The sequence below is a fragment of the Neofelis nebulosa genome, chromosome 7, assembly GCF_028018385.1.
Source record: "Neofelis nebulosa isolate mNeoNeb1 chromosome 7, mNeoNeb1.pri, whole genome shotgun sequence".
Lineage (NCBI taxonomy): Eukaryota > Metazoa > Chordata > Mammalia > Carnivora > Felidae > Neofelis > Neofelis nebulosa.
In genome coordinates, this window is record NC_080788.1 from 111,544,845 (window position 1) to 111,568,100 (window position 23,256).

Here is a 23,256-nt window from a genome sequence, read left to right on the forward strand (position 1 = left end):
GACAGCTTAAGACAGATTCTAACCCTCCTGAAATTGTAGGCAAGCATTTGTTGCTTATGTACCTTTTTCTGGGAAGACTGTCCGTGGTTTTCATCAAATTCTTAAAGGGTGCTGCAAACCTAAAATAGAATAGAATTCAGATATGGGAACACAGACTAATTAAGCCTAATTATTGAAAGTTCTTATATTCCCAACAAATACATTTTTAAAGCCAAAATTATGAAAAACACTTTATTTAGCTTATGTCACATTAAACTTCTTTCCATAAACATTAAGGGGACACAGCAAAGGGGAAAAGCAGTCATGGGAAGAACGGAAAGCAGACCTCAAAACTTGCTGTCACACAACATTCATTTGTAAAAAGGCCCAAATGTACAAGGCTGCTTAATGGTACAAAGCATTCACCTGAAAAAATGACAAGCTATAGCCAGCCAACAGGCTCTGAGGTACACAGGACCACCAGATGACAAAGTCACAGCACCAAGAGTCCGGGCAGTTAGACACCCAGCGCAGAAGAACAAACGTGCGGAGACCGTGCTAATAGGAGCTGCTCAGGACCAGCGTTCACAAGCCTTCGCCCTTCCCATGAAGGAAATCCTCCCACACATTAACAGCCAGCCACTGGCCTCACAAGTGGATAGGATCCTTGGAACTCCAAAAATAAAAGAAAGGCGGGGGGGGGGGGGGGGGGAGAAGGATCCTTGACTCCAAAGCAACAAAAAGGGTTATAAGAAGATTGCATATCGCAGAGACAATGCACATCTTCGAGCTGTCACTGGAGCCAAAATTCCAGCAACTTTGAGAGCTACAAAGAATACACGGCATGTGTTTCACACGACTGTATACCAAACTCCACGGGGAAGCATCAGTAAGTACCTAAAAGGTGTGAGAATTTTACAGGGGTAAATTTCCAAGGAACCCCGTACTCCACTCCAGTGCATCTGGGGAAAGCAATAGCAGACAGGAGGTGACAGGAATACCACCCACTGGCTTAGGAGCCCAGGGTGAGGGAACAATAGAACTCTTCATTTTCTGTTCCACCTGTATAAAGTTTTGTGCAGGCCCCATCTAAGCCAAAAAGGTAGGAGAACCTAAAGATACAACAGAAGGCAACCATAGCTTTTTTTCTTTTTTTTTTTCCTTTTTGAGCGAGAGGGCACAAGAGCAAGGGCAGGAAGAAAGAGAGAGGAGAGAGAGAATCCCATAAAGACAGAGAGAGAGAGAGAAGTGGGACATGAGCTCCCGAACTGTGAGATCATGACCTGACCTGAAGTCAGATGCTCGTGACTGAGCCACCCAGGTGCCCAGAGGCAACCCTAACTCTAATGTGTGTTACACACTGAGATTCACATCAAGCAGCAGGAGCAATGCTGGCCAGGCAGGCAGAAGACTTCCATTCCTGTCCAACTTTTGCCATAAGTAGTTTTGTGACTTTGAGCAGGTCAGCTTACCCCTCTGGGCTTTAATTTTACGTGTGGATAAAAGATGAGACTCAACCTCTGTCAAGTTTGCAAGCTGTCACTGTGCCTACAGGGTATTGCGGAAATTGGGAAGGCCCCACTTAAACCAGAGCAGCCATGCGTGTCAGATCGCAATTGATGAATGGATTCCGCAGTCTAAAAATATTTCTTTAGTGTTTTGGGGGTTTTTTTGGTGTGTGTTTTGTTTTTAACTAAACTGCATGATTACTTTAAGCTTTGGAACTTTACTTGTGTTTAGCTCTGTCACTAACTGCCCTGTGTGACCTTGAGCAAGTTTGCTTGTACCCTCTGTTTTCCAGAGCCAGAAAATTAGGATAACGGTAATTATTATGAAGAGTAAATGCAAAAGTATGAGGCATGGAGGACTGTGGCACACAGTAAGTGTTCCACAAATGTTATTTTTAGGTACTAAATGATGTATTTTTATCATCTCCTTCACGTAACCTTTATTATGTTTTCTAAAAGGCTTTCAGCAGCTTAAAGAAATGGGTCAAATCTTACTCAATAAAAAAACATTTTGTTTCAAAATAGACCTATATACTGAAGGTGCACCTTGAATTTGAAAAAGTGTCCCTATATGCAAGCTCCTTAGCTGATTTAAATAAAAACCAAACTTTTCACATGCTAGAATATTCTAGATTTGCTTCAACCTAGCTTACTTATATGATTATATAAGTCACTCTGCCAAGAACTGGTAACTCATGTCTTTTTACTGAGCTCTAGAATAATTGCCTTCTAGCTGAGTCGGCAGGTGAAATAATCCAGATAAAGACTGTCTCACTGCAGAACTTTTGTTGATTTGCCTTGTTTTGTTTTTAATACAGTTGAGACCTTCTAGATTTGTTATTAGGCTGACAATCTTCCGTTCCCACCTCAAGTGTTCAAGAAAAATCTCTTCAAAATGATGTTAGGGTCAAATCCTCTGTAATGGTCCCAGTAGACAGTATGAATGTGACAGGCCTGAGGCCACACAGAGGGGACGGGGGAAGGGTGGGGGACAAAGGACAACGTGTGCACACTCACTGTGCAGCCCCAGGCTCACCCACACCGTCCTCTCTAGGAATTGCCAGTTCCCTCCCGGGATTCCGAGTGAATGCTCTCTTCTAACGTTCCCTGTGTTAAGAATATTCCATGTTAATTATTTCATTAACATTTGCCATATGATTCTGTATGAGACACTCGTGTTTTTGGAATTAAGCCCAAATCTCATTCATCTCCCACCAATAAGCTTCTTAAACAATAACTTGCAGATCAAAATGGAAGAAAAGAATCTTGCCACACGAGTGTGAGGCAAAGCTAAGATCATTTTTCCATAATACATAAAGTGTAGCTGGGTGGGGTTTTTTTCCCCCTCCAATACTCAAGTTAATTCCTGTTTACATTTATCAGGTCCTATTTCCCTGAGTTAATTCCTTTTGAAAACTGATCTTGGAAACAACAAAATCCTGGCTTAGCTATGGCAGAATTTAAAGTTGTCTATAGATCACTTTGAGGGGTATGGATACCCCCCAAAAAAAGACGACATTTAAAAGAAAGCACTATTAAAGAGAAATGATTCATCTTTAAAATGGATACTGAGAGTTTACCAACAACATAAAAACTGCACACTGGTGTCATCTTTAGAGGACACGTTTGGAGCAGATGGGCACAGAGATTCAAAACACTCCATCTGCAGTGGGGGAAAGGGCCCTAAAACATTCTAAACAAAATGAAGAACTCTTTTCAACTATACGCCATGTCATCTCAACTGCCTACTTGGCCCAGATCCCAGTTCTAAGAGACAGCCTTGCACGGAAGAGGCCCCCCCAGGCTGGACTAACCTGTACCAGCAGCACACACACACCCCCCCCCACCCCGAATGGCAACCTGAGCTAAGAAGAAATTACCAACGTGTTACATCCCCCTTGTGGCTGAATCTAAATGCAGTGAAGCAAGCAGCCTCAAGAAACATGCGGGAATAATGAGGGGATGAGTAGTGGGCACTGGAAGGGTTTACTCAAGCACATGCACCCTCCGGGCAAGCACAGGGTTTGGCACGGAAAGGTGCTTAGACACCTGAGACAAATCTGGTTTCTACCTTGGGCAGCAAAATCCAACCTAAAAAATGTCACTGCATGCTCCTGTGGCAGTGGCTTGGACCTCATTCTGTTTTGTTTTTGTTTTTGAACCTGGTAGTCTCTTTTGTAAGTACAATTAAGAACATTTCATCAGCAGGGGCACCTGGGTGGCTCAGTCAGTTAAGCGTCTGACTTCAGCTGAAGTCATGATCTCACAGTGTCGTGAGGTCAAGCCCTGCATCGGGCTCTGTGCGACAGCGCGGAGCCTGCTTCAGATCCTCTGTCTCTCGCTCTCTGCCCCTCCTCAGCTTGCGCGCGTGCGCTCTTTCTCTCTCGCGTACGCATGCACAAAATAAACAAACATGAAAAAAGAGAGAGAGAACTTCATCAGCAAATACTTGTTCAAGACTGCCTCCTTTGCCTCCCACTTCGGTTTCCCCAACCTGCTATCTTCTGTTCAACGTGCAGGGTTCTAGGCTGCCCAGAAAGAAAACTGACCTTCTGGATGACACTGGTTCCCCAGTTCCTGTAAAAAGCAGTCCATGTGATCTATACCAAATCTCACCTCGGCTGCAACACTGAGCCACTAGGAATAATTTCAGGCCACCTTAGACTACAGACAATGGCGTGTTCTCTAGGTCTGTGTCCACGTGTTTCTGAAACGGCTCTGCTCAACTTTCAGTAAAACTGCACCAAAATTAAGAATTATCCAAGGACTCCCTAGCAGAAACCAACCTTTACAACATTGAATTTAATTTTCCTAATGATTTAGTAAATACAGAGTGTGCTAGCAAAGTAAACCTATTTTCGAAAAGAGAATGAGTTTAATCTCCTCTCACAAGGTAATTTTTTAAAACATCATCAAAAAATCGAACATTATTTAACTGCTCACTTTCAAGGTACAGATGTAACTCATTTTACGCATTCACCATGTTCCTGAAGGTTTCCATTGTTAAAAAGTGAGTTAAAACTGTAATTTCAGAGGTGCTTTATCACCTCGTCCTATTTATGTTCCACTTGAAATAGTTTACGAAGTCCCCCCCCACACACTCACCATAGAAATGTTCTGATAAGAAAACAGTTCAAAAGAGCCGTAGGATGTAAAAGAATTCTTGCTATAAATATATATATATATATATATTTTTTTTTTTTTTTTTTTTTAAGTAGAGTTTGCAGACCAGGGTTGTTCAGGTGGTAATGCTCACCAAATCTACACTGTGGCCGTGAACCTGACATACCGGTGTGTCTGTAGCCATTCATCTTTCCACAGAACAGCATGCCTTGCACACACAGCCTGACGTGTCCCTGTCTATGGATGGCTGATGTGACAATTGTGGATGTCCCAGGGAAGCACTGTGGCTGTGACCCAAACCCACAAGAGAAACCCATTCCTGCAAACACTGGGCCTTTCTCCCGCACACACTGGGCACCTGGGACAAGAGAGTTTTGAGGAAGGAAAATTCCAGGGGCAGTTAGATTTAAATCTCTACAATCCTCCATGAAAGTGATCACAAACACACATGCACCCCAAATAATTAGCAGGCTCTATGAATGCAAACCAAGAGGAATGAACCTCTATGAAGATGGCAGCAAGGTCAAGTGGGGGGGGGCGCAGGGGTGGAGAACGTGGCTCCCTTCCCAGCCTGACCACCGGCTCCCCAGGTTGCAATCCCTCTGGCCTTCAATGGTAATAGTGATACATGGCCTTAGTCCTCACAGATTTGTGAGGCAGGTTTGTGGAACTAGTTCATTCATTCATTGTTTGGTTTTCAATCCTATAATCAAGTAGCCCGGAAGAGGGCAAACAAAGGCCTATCTAAGGGCAGGTTAGGTGGCACAATAAAGGTTAGTCCACTTCTTGGGGCACCTGGGTGGCTCAGTCGGTTAAGCATCCGACTTCGGCTCAGGTCAAGATCTCATGGTTTGTGAGTTCCAGCCCCACGTAGGGCTCTGTGCTGACAGCTCACAGCCTGGAACCTGCTTCAGATTCTGTGTCTCCCTCTCTCTGCCCCTCCCCTGCTCTCACTGTCTCTCTCTCTCAAAAAAAAAATAATAATAAACATTTAAAAAAAATTTTCTTTAAAGGTTAGTCCACTTCTTTAAAGTGCCTCATTCTCTCCCTCTCTACCTTATAAACCTTCCATGTCAGATTTCCACCATTCATTACAAAACCTTCAGGATGTTTCCCAGAGGAACAGAAGGGAGATGGAAAGTAAGAAAGGAACCACACTGAGATTCTATGAGGCCAAGCGAGAGGTAAACTCTGCATTCAAACATGCTCCCTAGCTTTCTCAGCCTGACTCCTGGGAAGTGGAGAGGTCAGGTGAAGGACGGCACATGGCTGAGCCTACCATGACCCAATGAGGGACCACGCAGGAGAAAGACGATGAAGCCCGCCCACTTCCAGATGGAGCTCGCGGTTTGCATTTGGGGTTCACACTTCAGCCTCTGACCTCCTCTGTGGCCTGTTCGCCCCAGGATGGGCATCACTCAGGAGACTGGAGGTTCTGGAAGCCCTCTTTGCTCTTACTCTCCTCTGCCGGGCTGCACTCGGACCCTGTGACCAAGGACTTGTGCCCTCGAAGCGTGTGGGCATTCAGCATCTCCAGCAGCAGGTCGTAGACTGGGACCACGTTTTTGCACTTCATGTTGAGCAGGTGTTCCATGCCCTTGTTACTATGGGAACAAAGAGATGCTGAGAGTCCTTCCCGTGAGGCAGCTGTGGGAACTTCAAAATCTTCCCCAACTCTCCCCAACAAAGTCGGTCCACCCCACACCCCAAATCCCTTTGCCATTTGCTCTAGGTAGGGTCCTTCCATCTGGCTCCATCAATCATCTACACTGAAGGGCAAGCACCTCAGTGTCCCACCACCCACCTGCAGTGGCCCGACAGAACCTGGCACGGAGTGCAATTCTCATTTTTCATACCAGTTATGTTCTATATAGTTGCCACCAACACTGAATCGGCAAATACACTGCTCCTGGGGAAAATACAGAGGCTCTGGTCACAACATTTTCATCCTCCAATTCATACATAACCTAGGTGTACCTGTGTTTGTGTTTAAAGACACCTTGTTTAACATAACTTGTCGCTTCATTAACATTTAACTCACAGTCTATGGTACCATAGCTCATGCATGAATAAAAGCTGATCTAACTCGCATATTCTCTCCATAAGGCACATCACAGCCTTCTTGCACTTAGGAACACTGACAGTGCTTCAGTACTGTGCTTGGGGGCCACGTTTAGACACTGAAATCTCCCAACAAAAAGCACAAAACGCAAAAACATGGCACTTAAGAGACCACGTAAAGGACATTTCTTTACAGTACGAGGGCCGAAACAAGTATGCAAGTGTCACCTTGTTTGACCTCAGTTGGGTATGTACGTGTGGGCAACTCAAATTTTTTGCCACTCTGCACACGTCCTTGAGTGAGCACAAAAAACGGCATAGAGTATGGAGTCAGGGGTTACAAATAAATTTGTAAACGCAGTCACCTTTGCAAATACAGAATCTGTGAATAATGAGAACGGATGGTACCTGTTCTGAAAATGATCCTGGTGGTAAATAATCATTCAAGAGGAAGCAAGGCAAAGGTTGTTTTCATTTCCTCCCCCTTGTAATAATCCTTGAGGTGAGTACTGTCCTTCCCCATAGCCCCTAGACTTTCGTCCTCCTTGGGCAGCAATTACTTTCCAACCTCATCTCCCCTCTTCCTGCTCCAGGGCAGGGTGACCCTCATCCCGGGAGCCATGTAGCACTGAGCATCACTGTCCCAGCACAGAGCTACCACCCTACACCAGGGGAGCCCCTCGCCGTCAGAACACATGATTCATGTTCCCTGAATCCACTCCACTCACGGCCCTGCCTTCCTAAACCTGCTGGCCTCGCCAGTTCCCTTTGGCTCATTCTTAACGTCCTGATGCTGTCACAAGAACAGAACCACTCTTTAAACACAAACACAGGTACACCAAGGTTATGTATGAATTGGAGCCAGAGCCTCTCAGGAACCTAAGTGCATTTGCTGCTTCAGTACTTCCCCAGATCACTAGCCTCAGGAGTTGATCTAACCTCCTCAAGAAAATGACCTCAGAGTAGTGGTGCAGGAGGGGAGGCACGTCACGTTAGGAGAGACACTGCCCTTTTCAGAATTCCATGAACAAGCCCAAACCCCCGGCAACTAAAAAACAGATGAAGGATGCCATAAATATCTTATAAGGGGTCACATGACATCTAGTCAGTGTCCACTATGCCAATCTTTGGCCACAGGCTCATGCACTGATGAAGGGACCCCACCACCACCACCATTCCCTTTCAGGGGGTTATTTTCCTTTAGAGGTAAAAATTCTACCTTATTACTCTCAAACTTGCAAACGCTTTCTCAAAGCTCTTCACCCTTCTCAGAGCACGTGCGTGCAACCCCCCCCCACCCCCACACGTTCAGTGGAGCTGCCCTCCCACCCCCACCCCAGGATTGTACCTGGCGTGTCTGACGTGAGAAAGGAGCATCAGGAGGTTAGCCAGGCGGACTGGCTGCTGCTGGGAGGGAATCCCGCTCTTGGCAATCACCCAGACCAGAGCATCGGTCACGGCGTTCAGTAAGTGAGTCAGCTTCCGGCTGCTGTCAGCCTCCTGGCTTGCTGCGGCTAACGGGTGCATACCTGGACGGAGAAAAACAGCCACGAGTCATTGCTCTGAGGAGAGGCAATGGAAGTCGTGTATCCAGCAGCTAAGAATGCCTACGTTCTCCAGAAAGGGGGCCAAATTGATCTGGGCTGTTCTGGCATCTGCACGTATAGTGAAGTCTTAAAATCTTCACCCGCCCGTGGTGTCCTTCCCCTGAGAGCCAGCCCCGTCGCCAAGCCTGGCTGAATGCGGGCGGACTAACTGGTCTCTCAAAATGCCACGTGGCCCACAACCGTGGCTTTTCCTAGCAGTAAACCTATCTGGTGGCCTGAACCATTACATGGTGTTTCTCAGCTGTAGTAACAGCTACATACAGAGAGGGTCAGAGAGTGAGATTAATTCTACTCTCAGCCCCTAGGAGGCCCCCTCATCTAAGGGGAGTTTAACAAACATAAACGAATGACCACAGCGACGTAGCCTCCCCTGTCCACCACATGCAGACAGCCATGGCAGGCCCGCTGTCCAGGCCCTTGGCATCACACCTCTGGTGGCACCTCGCTGGGGCAGGAAGACCATCTCTAGTTCTTGGACCCCAGACCAGTTTCCTAGTGCTTCCGGCCTGAGCACCTCATTGAGCAAAGCCTGCAGGCACATGACTCCTGAGATCCCCAAAGCCACCTTCGAAGTAGGCTGTTCCCCACCCCCCGACCTCATCCTACCCTGCCCGGTGTTTAATCCCCCTCTGACTCTAGGATCTGAGATACTGTGGCCTCCCAGTATTTGCAAAATAACGCCTCAGGTAAATCCTCTTGCCCCCACACCCCACCACCAATCCTGCCTCCTGCATCCCTGGAAGCAGGGAAATAATTAGCTTCTCTTCCAGGCTTTCGGTTTCAAAGTAAGAATAAATGGCAACTCTGTGGAACCAACCAGGGACCTGCCGGCTGTGTGCTAGAAGGATAATGAGGACCAGCACACCATCATCCATGGAATTTGGGCACTTTCCGTTCTCTTTTTTTTTATTGGTATTTTTAGTTCAATTAAGGTAGCTCAGTTCCACACAGTTCAGTGGAGGCAAGGGACATCTTGAACCACAATTATGCAAGTGTAATGCTTCACCACACCCCTGGGGCCTGTCCCTCCACAATGTCTGACGATGTAGGCTTAAAATATTCATCTTTTTACAGTAACCCAGAACTGCTTCTCTAACTCACAGGCTCACCTCATTCTCCACAGTGACGCTTCCTGAATCCCCCCATATCCTCAAAACTCTGACTGAACCCCACAGCAGGTGACCTGCCCTCACACCACAAGGGAAACAAGTCCCACCCTTGGCCCAACGTGCCCCTTCCGAGGCACCAAAATGCAGACCCGCTCATGTGGCTCCCTTTCATGGCTTCCCAGCTCTTGGGTCAGAATCCAAACCATCTGGCGCAGCTTTCAAGGGTACCAGGCCACTCTCTGCTCTTTTCACCCTCATCTCCTACCGCACCTCACCTTGAACCCTTTTAACTCCAGAGCAGGTGATGCAAAGAACACGCCCAACTTTCTGCTTAGGAACTCGCTCACTCTCCCTCTCCTCCTCTCCACCCTCCCTCTTTTGCTTATTGACATCCACTCCTCCGTTAGATCCCAGCCTGGCTGTGAACTTCCTTCTGGATGCTCTCCTGACCTCCCTACTATCCCACCCTAAGTCTACTCTGGTTCTCCTCTGAAGTTCTGACAGTGCAGACAGCACCGTGTTGTCCCACATCCTGGATTTCCTTATACACACCCATGGCCACCCTTCCACCCTCAGAGACACTGGACATAAGCACTTTGAGAGCACAGACCCTGTCTGCTTATCATTATATCCTCATCACCTAGTACAAAGACTGGCATGGAACGAATACTCATAAAGGGAAGAATTAGGCTGAATGTACATAGGTTCAGATTTTTACATCAGGTTAGCCAATCACACCATCATAACTGAAATGATAAAAATGCAGGTTAATGCATATTTTAGGGATACGCACAGAAAATTATTAATCTCATTAAACTTACTTCCCCTAAAATTGACCCCAGCTGCATTAACAAGTGCTTTCTCTAAACTACCCTTCAGTCCATTCTTCTACAGGATGTGTGCTCCATGGATTTCTGCTGTCAGAAATATGTTTTAGGATTCTAAAAGGATGTGTGTTGGTCCAAAGTGACAAAGTGAAAAAATAAAAATAACTCCTCAGCTAAGTATACATAGCACCATTTAGTATTCACAGCACCATTACTCATGATAGCCTAAAAGTGGAAACAAATCTAGTGCCCATTAATAAATGGATAAACAAAATGGGGTGTGTCCATACAATGGAGTATTACTCAGCCATAAAAAAGAACAAAAGACTCATTCATGCTACAACATGGATGAACCTTGAAAACCTTATGCCAAGTGAAAGAAGCCAGTTACAAAGGACCACAATTTGTATGGTTCCATTTATAGGACGTGTCCAGAACAGGCATATCTATACACGGGGGTGGCTGCCTAGGAGTGAAGGTGGAAGAGAAATTAGGGAGGGATGACTAATGAGTACAGCCTTCTTTTGGGGTGATGAAAATGTTCTAAAATTGGTTGTGATGATGGGTGGTGCATAAGTCTACGGACACACTAAAATCCACTGAATTGTATACTTTAAATGGGTGAATTGTCTAGTAGGTGAATCCCTCTTCACAAAGGAGTAGTTGTTGCCAAAGGCAAGCCCTGGGTCTTCTAGAGGCTGTGGGGGCAGTGCAGCTTCCTCCCGGGCCATCACTGTCATCACCAGCAAGGAGTTTGGGGACAGGAGTCAGTTAGGTTTTGTGAGGACTGTATCAATTTTGGATACGGGGAAAGTTTTTATATGCAGAAAGATTAACCTATATAAGATCATCCTGGGAAGGAATTTAGCTGAAAAATACCCATTTTGCTGCCTCGTTGGTCAGCAGTGCCAAGCCTGCACTTGGGCATTCACACGCCCCGGGGCTCACCAAGAGTGTACTTACAGAGTCATTGCTAACTGGCAGGCTGTGGCAGAGGCAGGAGACGGGACACAAAGCCCTCACCTCTGGGATGCTCACCACCCAGACACAAAGGGAACAAAACTTAAGCTCTTCTACCAGCCAAAAGTAAAAACATCAGCTGGGGTGCCTGGGTGGCTCAGCCAGTTGCGCGTCTTTGACTCAGGTCATGATCTCACAGTGCGTGGGTTCGAGCCCCGCGTCGGGCTCTGTGCTGACAGCTCAGAGCCTGGAACCTGCTTCAGATTCTGGATCTCCCTCTCTGTCTGCCCCTCGCCCGCTCGCACTCTGTGTGTGTGTGTGTGTGTGTGTGTCTCTCTCTCTCAAAAATAAACAGTAAAAAAAAAAAAATGTTTTAAAAAAAGTAGTAAAAAAAATCAGTTAGTAAAAAAAAATTGTTTAAAAAAAGTATTTAAAAAACGTCAGGATTCATTTTAGAACACAGTTCAATTACTTTACATGAAACTAAAGAAGACAAGATCTTGGCACCATGCCCCACACATACCAAAGAAAGTAAAATAAAAACAAAGATATAATCTCCTCTCCTCTTTATCACCTGGGAACAGCTGTGTATTCCTCTCACTAACCTACCTGATGACATTCTGAGCAGTACACTGAGGCGGGGCGGGGGGGCGGGGAGACTCCCCAAGATCTGCCACATCCTACGTTCAAAGGATGAAGATATAAGCTCTCCTTGACTGAAGGCAAATAAAGCAGAAAATCTTAAGTGTTTAATAAAAATCCCAGAATACTAGCCAAAGGAAAAATGTGCTTTAGGGAGGTATATGTGGTGTTTGCCTCTTTGCTTTAAGGTAAGGAAGCTCTAGCCATGACCCATCCCTTTATCACCACCTCCTACCCAGCACCATGAGAACAGGCCAGTGTTTGAGAAAGGCCTGTGATAGGAAACCAGCAGGCTGATGTTCACAATGCTTTGCTCCCACAGTCCGTCAATAGAAAAGGCCCCGTCTGGCCTCTTCAGCATCCTTCTGTGTATCCTTTTGTGCCTCTGCCTTCCACCCACCTGCCTCACGGGAGCTCTCCCCGAAACTCAGAGTGAACCAGGGCTTGAGTTGTTGTCTCCATCATCTTCTTAATGGCAAAGAGTACTGCCTGGTTCTAACCCTCTATTTCTTTCATTGAACAAAAAGTTTCATCCTTTTTAAGTCTTAAAACTGCTTGGACAAATGGACCTCTTCCAGGGGCTCCTGGGTGTCTCAGTCGGTTGAGCATTCGACTTCAGCTCAGGTCATGATCTCATGGTTTGTGGGTTCAAGCCCCACAGTGGGCTCTGTGCTGACAGCTCAGAGCCCGGAGCGTGCTTCGGAGGCTCACTCTCTCTCTGCCCCTCCCCTGCTCATGCTCTGTCACTCTCTCTCCCTCTCTCTCTGCCCCTCCCCTGCTCATGCTCTGTCACTCTCTCTCAAAAACAAACATTTAAAAAAATCTAAAAACACAGACCTCTTCCTAATTTTAAATATTTTTAAAGACTATTTGCAGACTGATCCGACTCCATGTCCTACATTCAGTACCCTTGATTCTATCCAGGGGAAAACGTATTCAGTCTTCAGGTTTCTGGATGACAAGATGGCTGGTCCCACCACTCTTAATTTGGATATGTTGTTATGTTAACTACAACACTTGTATAACACTTTTGAGTTCTAAAGCATTTTAGCAAACATTGTAACAGGCTGTTAAATGCAGTGTTTTCTGTGATCTCCAAATTTTAGAAGCCAAGTTTCAGAAGCCGCATCAAAGGCTGAGAATAATAAAGTTATGCCAAGTGCCCCTCACATCCTAGGTTGTGTGTAAGAGGATGTGCTGAGAGAGGAATCAAAATGGTGATGTCCTTTCTCTATCTCTCTCCCTGTAGCAAGGACGATACTCTTCTGCTACTAAAGCCTAGCAAGGACCAGACCCCCGATTACCTGTTTCAGTGTATATCGTTATTCTAGACCAAATGCATGTATCTAGTTCACTTTGACATTTTTACTATTTAGAAGTCATTGGCACATACCTGAAACCAAATAAACATTTACTAAACTGAAATTGAATTGGATAATAAAGTTAATATTCATTCTATATTATGTCCATTATTAGATAAATAACCCAGAAAGTAAGCAAATAAATAAATAAATAAATAAATAAATAAATAAATAAATAAATAGAGATAAATAACACAGAAGTATGCAGCTATTTAAAACATAACTACCTACATCCGAAACTAACACAGGGGCACTTGGGGGGCTCAGTCGGTTAAGTGTCCGACTTCAGGTCATGATTTGACGGTTCATGAGTTCAAGCCCTGCGTGGGGCTCTGTGCTGACGGCTCAGAGCCTGGAGCCTGCTACAGATTCTGTGTCTCCCTCTCTCTCTGCCCCTCCCCCACTCACAGTTCTGCTCTGTCTCTCAAAGCTGAGTGTTAAAAAAATTTTGAGACTAATATTGTATGTCAACTGTACCTCAAAAAAAAAAAAAAAGGAAAACAAATATCCCATTAAAAATGGACTATTTTAACAAATACTTCCCCAAAGAAGATACAGATATCACAAAGCAGCATACGAAAAAATTCACATCATTAGTTATAGGAAAAAAACAAAGAAACCACAAATATATGCCATCACATACCTGTTAGCATGACTGAGGGTCCTGCATCCCAGGAAACTCCTCAGTCTCAGGTAAATCTAAATAGTTGGTCACCCCAAAATACATTTTATATAAAATTTTGTAAAATGCAAACTAATCTGTGACATTTTATGTTGACTATGTTTTATAGTGACAGAAATTGTATTGGGGGGTTGCATGGGATTGGACGGGGGAAGAAATGAAGAAGGGGGAAATTAGGAAGGGGCACAAGGAAACTTCTGAGTGTAATAGATATGTTCACTATCTTAACTGTGGTGACGCTTTCAGGGGCGTATATGATTGCCCAAATGCATAAAATTGTATGCTTTAAACAGGTACAGTTTATTGTATATTAATTATACCTCATAGTTCCGTTAAAAACACTGTCTTGGCTGTAAAAAAGTCAGATATAAACACATACATACGTATACATACATATGACTACTAACAAACCCTGACCTGGCCACCTAGCATGCTGATACCAATTCAGACCTGACTGAATGATGTCATCCCAACTTGAGCTCATCACTTACGCAGGAGACTACCTCCAGACAGCCCAATGCTTACCTAGCACGCAAGGGAAGCTGACAGCAACATATAGCAGCCCTCAGAGACTCTGCTCTCTCAATACGGGACAGAGAACATCCACAGCCTTTGGACTTTAAGAAACCTACTCCATTTCTCTTTTCCTGACCCTCATCCCCAGGGTCTCCCTCCTGTACTGGATACAGTCCCTGCTGCGCAGTATGTCTTTTCCATTCAGGCTACAATTTTTGCCCTCTTCATCTTTCTTTTTCTGTTTTAATTACATTGTTTACAGATTTGTTGAAGTATAACTGATATGCAATAACCTGCACATACTTACTGTGTACAATTTGATTAGTCTTGATATATGTACATATATATATATATATACATACACACACACACACCATTAAAAGCATAATCCACAATCAAGATAATGAACACATTCATCACCCTCAAAAGTTCCCTTGTGTCCCTAAGTAATCTATCCCTCCACCTTCCCCAACCCCCATCCCATCCCCCCGCAACTACAGATCTGTTGCTACTATAGATTAGCTTGCTTTTTCTGAAATTTATATAAATGAGGTCTTCTAGTATGTATGCTTTTTTGTCTATCTTCTTTCATTCAGCACCATTATTTTAAGGTTCATAATGCTGCATATATCTATTAGTTCAATGCTTTTTACTGCTGAGCAGTATTCTACTCTATGGATATATCACATTTGTTTATCCTTTCATCTGTTGGTGGCCATTTGGGTTGTTACCTGTTTAGCGTTATTACAAATAAAGTTGCTATAAACATTTGCATACAAGTTTTTTTTTTTTTTTAATTTTTTTTTTAACATTTATTTATTTTTGAGACAGAGAGAGACAGAGCATGAATGGGGGAGGGTCAGAGAGAGAGGGAGACACAGAATCGGAAGCAGGCTCCAGGCTCTGAGCTGTCAGCACAGAGCCCGACGCGGGGCTCAAACTCACGGACCGTGAGATCATGACCTGAGCCGAAGTCGGACGCTTAACCGACCAAGCCACCCAGGCGCCCCTGCATACAAGTTTTTGTATGAATATATGCCTTCAACTCTCTTCGGTAAATACCAAGAAGTGGGATGAATGGGTAACCTGGTACTTGTATGCTTAACTATTTAAGAAAATGCCAATCAGGTTTCGAGAGCAGCTGCACCAAAATAAGTAAGTAAATAAAAGTAGTTGTACCAATTTATATCCTCCCCAGTAGCGCAGTGAGAGTTCTCATTATTCCACATTCTCACAAACCCTTGATATGGTCAGTCTCTTTAATTTTAGCCAATCTACTGGGTATGGAGTGGTTTCTCATTGTGTTTTAATTTAGATTTCTCTGATGAATAATTTTAGCACCATTGCATGTAATTATTTGCCAGCAGCATATCTTCTTTGATGAGGTATCCATTCAAAATTTGCCTATTTTAGTTCAAGCACCATCTAGTGGGAAGATCATTCTTTCCCTATTTACCTTGACACCTTTGTTAAAAATTGCTTGTTGTATAGGTCTATTTCTGGACTCTATTCTGTTTCAGTGATCTATTTTGATGTCAATACATGTTGTTTTCATTCCTGTGGCTTTAGAATAAATCTCGAAGTCCAGTAGTATGAGTCTTCCAACTTAGTTCTTTTTCAAAGTTCTTTTGTCTGTTCTAGGTTCATTACATTTCCCTACAAATTTAAGAATCTGTTTGTCTATTTCTACCAAAAAAAGCCTCCTGAGATTTTTATTGGGACCAAATTGAATCTATAGATGATTTTGAGGGGAGCACTGACATCTTAACAATATTGAATCCGCTAGGCCATTAACATATCTCTCCATTTATTTACAATTTATTTAATTTCTCTCAGAAATGTTTTGAGTTTTCAGTCTCAAACCTTCTGTCAAATTTATCCCTAAGTTTAATAATTTGTAATGCTATATAAATAGTATTGATTTTAATTTCAATTATCATTTGTTAATTGCTACTATGTAGAAATACAATTGATTTATATATATTACCCTTTTATCCTACAACCTTAACCCATTTTTGGGGGGGACAATCCCTTGGTATTATCTACATCAATTAGCATGTTATCTTTCCAACCTAAGCCAAAGTCGGATCTTACCAACTGAGCCACCCAGGTGCCCTGCCAAAGCAATCTTGAAAAAGAAGAACATAGGGCACCTGGGTGGCTCAGTCGGTTGAGTGTCCGACTTCAGCTTGGGTCATGATCTCGCAGTTTGTGGGTTCGAGCCCCGCGTCAGGGGGCTGACAGCTCAGAGCCTGGAGCCTGCTTTAGATTCTGTGTCTCCCTCTCTCCCTCTCTCTCTCTCTCTCTCTCTCTCTCTCACTGCCCCTCCCCTGCTCATGCTCTGTCTCTCAAAAGTGAATAAACATTAAAATTTTTTTAAATTAAAAAAAAAGAAAAAGAAGAACAAAACTAGAGGTATCACAATCCCAGACTTTACATTATATTACAAATTTGTAATAATCAAAAACAGTATGGTACTAGCACAAAAACAGACACATAGATCAATGGAACAGAATAGAAAACCCAGAAATAAATCCACAGTTAAATGGTCAATTAATCTTTGACAAAGGAGGAATGAATGTACAATGGGAAAAAGATACTCTCTTCAATAAATATTGTTGGGAAAACTGGACAACTACATGGAAAAGAATGAAACTGGACCATTTTCTTATACCATACACAAAAATAAACTCAAAATGGATTAAAGGCCTAAATGTGAGACACAAAACCATAAAAATCCTAGAAGAGAGCACAGGCAGTAATTTTTCTAACATTGGCTGTAGCAACATCCTTCTAGATATGTCTCCTGAAGCAATGGAAACAAAAGTAAAAGTAAACTATTGGGACTACATCAAAATAAAAACCTCTGACAGCAAAGGAAATAATCAACAAAACTAAAAAGGCAACCCATTGAATGAGAGAAGATATTTGCAAATGACATACCCAGCAAAGGGTTAATATCCAAAATCTATAAAGAACTTAAACAACTCAACAGCAAAAACCAAACAATCCAATTTAAAAATGGGCAGAAGACATGAGCAGAATTTTTTCCAAAGAAGACATATAGATGGCCAACAGACACTGTGAAAAGATGCTCATCATCACTTATCAGCAGGCAAATGCAAATCAAAACTACAATGAGATACTACCTCACATCTGCCAGAATGGCTAAAATCAACAACACAAGAAACAATAGGTGTTGGCAAGGATGTAAAGAACAAGGAACCCTTAGGCATTGTTGGTGAGAATGTAAACTGGTGCAGCCACTGTAGAAAACAATAGGGAGGTTCCTGAAAAAGTTAAAAATAGAACCACCCCATGATCCAGTAATTGCACTACTGAATATTTACCCAAAGAATACAAAAATACTAATTCAAAGGGATACATGCACCCCTATGTTTATTGCAGTATTTACAATAGCTAAATTATGGAAGAAGCCCATGTGTCCATCAAAAGATGAATGGATAAAGCGCAAGCGCAAGCACGCACACACACACACACACACACACACACACACACACACAGGAATATTACTCAGCCATAAAAAGAATGAAATCTTGCCATTTGCAATAACATAAATGGAGCTAGAGAATATAATGCTAAGTGAAATAAGTCAGTCAGGAAAGATGAATAGCATATGTTTCACTTATATATGGAATTTAAGAAACAAAACAAATGAACAAAGGAAAAAGAGAGAGAAACTAAGAAACAACTCTTAAATATAGAAAACTGATGGTTACCATGGGGGAGGTGAGTGGAGGAATAGGTGATGGGGACTGAGGAGTTCACTTGTCATCAGTTCACTTGTTCACTCAGTGGTCAGTGATGAACACTGAGTAATGTACAGAATTGCTGAGTCAGTATATTGTACACCTGAAACTAACAGAATATTGTATGTTAACTATACTGGAATTAAAAAAAATTAAACATTAAAAAAGCAAAAAACAAAGTATGTACAAATCTGGGATTATTAATTCCTTAAATGCTTGGTAGCATTCTCCCAGAAAAGCCATCTGGGCCTGGAGTTTTCATTATGGGAAAGTTTTTAACTACAAATTCAACTTCCTTAATAAATATATGGCTACTCAGCATTTAAAATTTCTTCTTGAGTAATTTCTGTCTTTTAAGGAATTTTTCCATTTCATCTAAGTATTCAAATGTATTGGCATAAGATTGTTCATAATATAACCTCATTATTCTTTTTAGTATCTGCAGAATAATAATGTCACCTCTCTCACTCCTGATATTGGTAAGTTGTGCCTTCTTTCCTTTATTCTAATCAGTCTGCCTAGAGGCTTAACAATTTTATTGTTCTCAAAAAAATCAGCTTTTGGTTTCCTTGATATTGATTGCTTTCCTTTTTTCTGTCCCATTGATTTCCACTCTCATCCTTATCATTTGTTTTCTTTGGCTTACTTGGAGTTTCATTTGCTTTGCTTTTCCTAGTTGCTTAAGGTTGGAAGCTAAGGTCATTAATCTGAGACCTTGCTTTTATTTTACTATGGGTCGAGTGCTACAAATCTCCCTCAAACTATGCCTTTAGCTGCAACCCACAAATTCTGCTACAATGTATTTTCATTGTAAGTTAGTTCATAATATTTTCTAGTACTGCTTTTGATTTTTGTCTGTGATCCATGGGTTATTTAGATGTATGTTATCTGGTTTCCAAATGTTTGGAAATTTTCCAAGACCTTTTTATTAGCGGTTTCTAATTTAGTTTCACTCTATCAAAGAAAATCCTTTGTATGACTTAAATCCTTTTTAACATATTGAGATTTGTATTATAACTCAGAATATGGTCTATCCTGGTAAATATTTCATGAATACTTGAAAAGAACATATTTTCTACTGTTGTTGGGTAGAGGGTTCTATACATGTCAAATAGGTCAAGTTGGTTAACGATATTGTTCAAGTCTCTATATTTACTGATTTTCTGTCTACTTGTTCTATATTGATAGAACTAACAGAGGGACATTAAAATTTCCAACTATAACAAGAGATTTGTCCATTTCTCCCTGCAGTTCTATCAGATTTTGCTCAGATATTTTGACATCCTCTTTTTAATGCATAAATGTTTAGCATTTTTATGTCTTCTTGACAAATATACCCATTTACCATTGTGACAGAAACTTGTTTAATCTTTAAATAAAACCATATAAACAGTGTGGAGTGGTTTGCATTGTTTGTTTGGTCTCAAAGTGCTTTCTCAGTCTGCAGGATATTTTACTGTCCCTCTTCCACTTCCTAACACAGATATAAATCCCATATAGCAATAAATTTCACATTTAGAAATTCAATTTGTGTGTATTTCATATTTTCCATGTCTCCTCTAAATCTGCTCATGCTTTCCTCTACCTCTTAGATGTTTGGAAAATAGTTATAGTAATTATTGTTACTAAACTATTGTTTTAATGTTCTTGCCTACGAATTCTATCATCTGTATAATTTTGGGGTCTTTTCCAGTTTATTGGTTTTTCTCCTTATTATAGGTCATGTTTTCTGCTTCTTTGCATGCTTGCTAACTTTTGATTGGTTATAAGACATTGTGAACTTTACCTGGTTGGGTATTGGATATTCTTGGATTCTTTTAAATATTCTTGAACTTTGTTCTGTGATGCAGTTACATTACTTGACAATAAATTTCATCCTTCAGGTGTGCTTTTAAGTTTTGTTTGGTAGGATCAGAGCAGCCTTTAAGTCTAGGGCTAAGTTCACCTCACTACCAATGCAATACCTTTTTGGATACTACACCCAATGTCCAGTATATTACAGTGTTTGCCTGCTGGGTGGTGAGCACATGAACTATTCCAGCCCCTGTGTGAATGCTAGGGATTTTCTGTCTGCTCCTTTCTGATGGCTCTTTCCCTGTCCTTGGTTAGTATCCTTATAAGCATGAGGTTAATGCTCAGACGAAAACTTGAAGGGCACCCGCTACAGATCTCCAAAGCCTATGCACCCAGCTCTTTCTCTCCAGTAGTCTCCTCCCCTGCAAATCCCAGCTGCCTTGACCTCCCCAAATTCATGACTCTGTCCTCCCTGTGCAGGGAGACCACTGGTGTCTATTTGGGTTACCTCTCCCTATGGAACCTGGTAGTTGGCTCTAGATAGTAAACTGGGTGATCCAAGAGTTCATTTCATTTGTGTGCCTTCTCTTGGGGATCACTGTCCTGTGTGGTCTGTTGTCCAACGTCCAAGGTCTATTTTGTATATTCTCCAGTTTTTCTTTTTTTTAAATTTAAGGTGGGAAAGTAGATTCTGTCCCTATTTTTAATGTAACACTACAAATAATCCAAAACAACAACAGCAAAAGCCTATACCTTCAAATGCTTAAAATCTAGCACACAAAATACCCCTCTCTCCTGACAACGGAAATTTCCCAGGAGAAACAGAATCCCGTTTTCCTAAATGCATTTGACAACTGTTTTGACTACCAAGGGAGAAAGGAACTTTGTTAAAAGAAGATTTCCTAAATATAGATTCAGTGTAAACAAATTCTACTCAATTTACCACCACAAATGGTAATTACGTCACATGCCTGACTCACCCTCTGTAATTTTATGATGGCAGTTCTGTCAGATGCTGCAGGAGGGACGCTGTAGCCTTGGTCTTTCCCATTTGCACAGATGATACTTCTAGCTTTCACAACAACACAATATGATGTCTCGGAGGCTAAACTGACAGTAAGAAGCCTTGCCAAACAGAAGGCTTTCTACTGCAAAGTGGTGTAACAAGAAGCACATGGCTTTGCAAGGAGCACTTTGTTTCACAGAAAGGAGTTCTAAATTATTTCCAAAAGTAAGAGAAGCCCCATAATCTAGCACTTGATAATCCTCCTGTGCCAAGATGGGAATGAACTTTTCAAGCAACAAAGACAGAAATCGCAGCACACGTGTGAGGTAAGGTCTGTAGGTGGATTCAAAGAGATCAGGAAAAGTCCATTTTCTTCCATGATCAATTTCAAAGATCTCAGTGGGACGTATTCTATACACACATCACCTTAATCGCTGATGTAAGCCTCGTATTATGTTGTAAAAGGTGAATGGTACAAATGTCAAGAAGGTGCCAGAAGCGCCAGAGCATTTAGGATCTTCTTTGGCTTTCTCTACAATTTTCATTCGTCCAACAGTTGACCATTTCTATTCACAAACTGTTTTCTGGAACTGGGGTGGAGAGTGCACTGGGTATAGGGGAAATGCCCTGCTAGGCAGGTAGGGCCAGATTGAAACCCAACTGGGAAGTACATAAAGGTTGTCTTCGGGGTCTCTATATCTCCTTCTTCATTTCCCCCCTTCCCCTCCCTCAGGACTGACTCTCCCTGCCCAGATCCAGCCCTCTATCTCCATGCTCCATGCCAAGGCTCAAGAAGCACTGCTCTGTATGTCTCCCTTTCCCTCTCATCAGATCTAGTGCCAGTGGCCAACAGTACGTGGGGGTGTTAGACACGCAGGAAAGTGTAGGTTACAGAAGGAGTGGGCAGGTGCCCAGAAGGTGGCCACAGGGTCTGCATTGAGTTTTGGCTTCAGGAACTGCTGCTTTGGATGATTTAAAATAAAGTGGCATCAAACGATCCCAGAGATTCCCATTGTTTCCAGCATGAAGTTGTAAGATTGGATAAAATCTAGGTAGCAAAGCCCCACATGATGCCCAAATGAAGTTATCCGTAAGTCATCAGTTGGAGGATTAAAACTTGCATTTACAAAACAACAACAACAATAAAAACTTGCATACCCATATTATTTCAGAAAGAAATAAGCCAACGAGAGTAAATAGCTAAGCAAAGCAAGCAATACCAGGGACAGGAGCTGGGCCAAACACCAGGTAGGTGGTAAACTAAACAGTGTCAACACTACACAAAAACTTAGAAATGTGTACAAAATAGCACAACTGTATTTACTGCAGCAATGTTTATAATGGAAAAAAAAAAAAAAAAAGCTGTAATTAAGTAAAGGCCCATCAAAGAAATGGTTGAACAATTCAGACAATGTCCTCACTCAAAGAATGAGTTAGACCTCTCCTAGCTGACCTGGAGGTATTTCACAGCATTTTGGAAAGTAAAAATGCAAGACACAGAGAAGTATTTGTATATATAGGTATCCCAACTTTTAAAATTATGCTAATTTTTTAAAGTGAGGTTTTTTGTTTTTGTTTTTAATTTTAGAGAGAGAGAGAGAGAGAGAGATAGTGTGAGCCGGGGAGAGGGGCAGGGGCAGAGGGAGAAAGTGAGAGAATCCCAAGCAGGCTCCACACTCAGCACGGGGCCCCATGTGGGGCTCAATCCCACGACCCTGGGATCATGACCCAAGCCGAAACCAAAAGTTGGACACTCAACCAGCTGAGCCACCCAGGTTCCCCCTAACTTTTTTTAAATAGGGGGAAAAAGCTTATCTATGTGGATATTGGAGGGGACGTATTATTTTAAAAGATTATTAGAGGATAGAAGAAGGTATAAAATCTATCCTCTGGTTGTTAAGACTAGCTAGTTGGTGTTGGGCTGGAAGGGTCAAGCCAATAATTAGATGAAAGTAGGCCTCTTTCAAAGTCTTTATAATTTTTAACATAAGATGCTCTGCTGTTTATGTAAAATTATACATATAAGCCTGTGTGTGCATGGGTATCTCCCTCTCTGTGTATGTGTGTGTGCGAATATCTATCTACCTATCTACCTACCTACCCATCTCTACCTATGTACCTATACATCTATCGAGAGCTGTCTATCTATCTATCTGTCTATCTATCTACCTATCTATCTATCTACAGAGAGCTGTTAAAGATTGGTCTCCAAACTTATGGTGGTTATCTTGCCCAGGGGCGGGGGGAGATTCCTGGTGATTTTTTTCTTCCTTGTATGTTTTTCTTGTTTGAATGTTTACAAGAACCAGGT

General features: G+C 42.5%; 1 protein-coding gene across 1 annotated transcript in view; it reads right to left on the reverse strand.

Annotated features, from left to right (window-relative positions):
- Positions 1-217: 217 nt before the first annotated feature.
- ESR2 (estrogen receptor 2) overlaps positions 218-23,256 on the reverse strand; it is a 59,891-nt gene continuing 36,852 nt past the window's right edge. Inside the window, exons 7-8 of the mRNA XM_058739290.1 lie at positions 8,020-8,200; positions 218-6,214 (exon numbers count right to left, since the gene is read on the reverse strand). Of these exons, the coding sequence (XP_058595273.1) occupies positions 6,025-6,214; positions 8,020-8,200 (371 nt within the window). The 3' untranslated portion in view covers positions 218-6,024. The remainder of the gene's footprint in view (positions 6,215-8,019; positions 8,201-23,256) is intronic.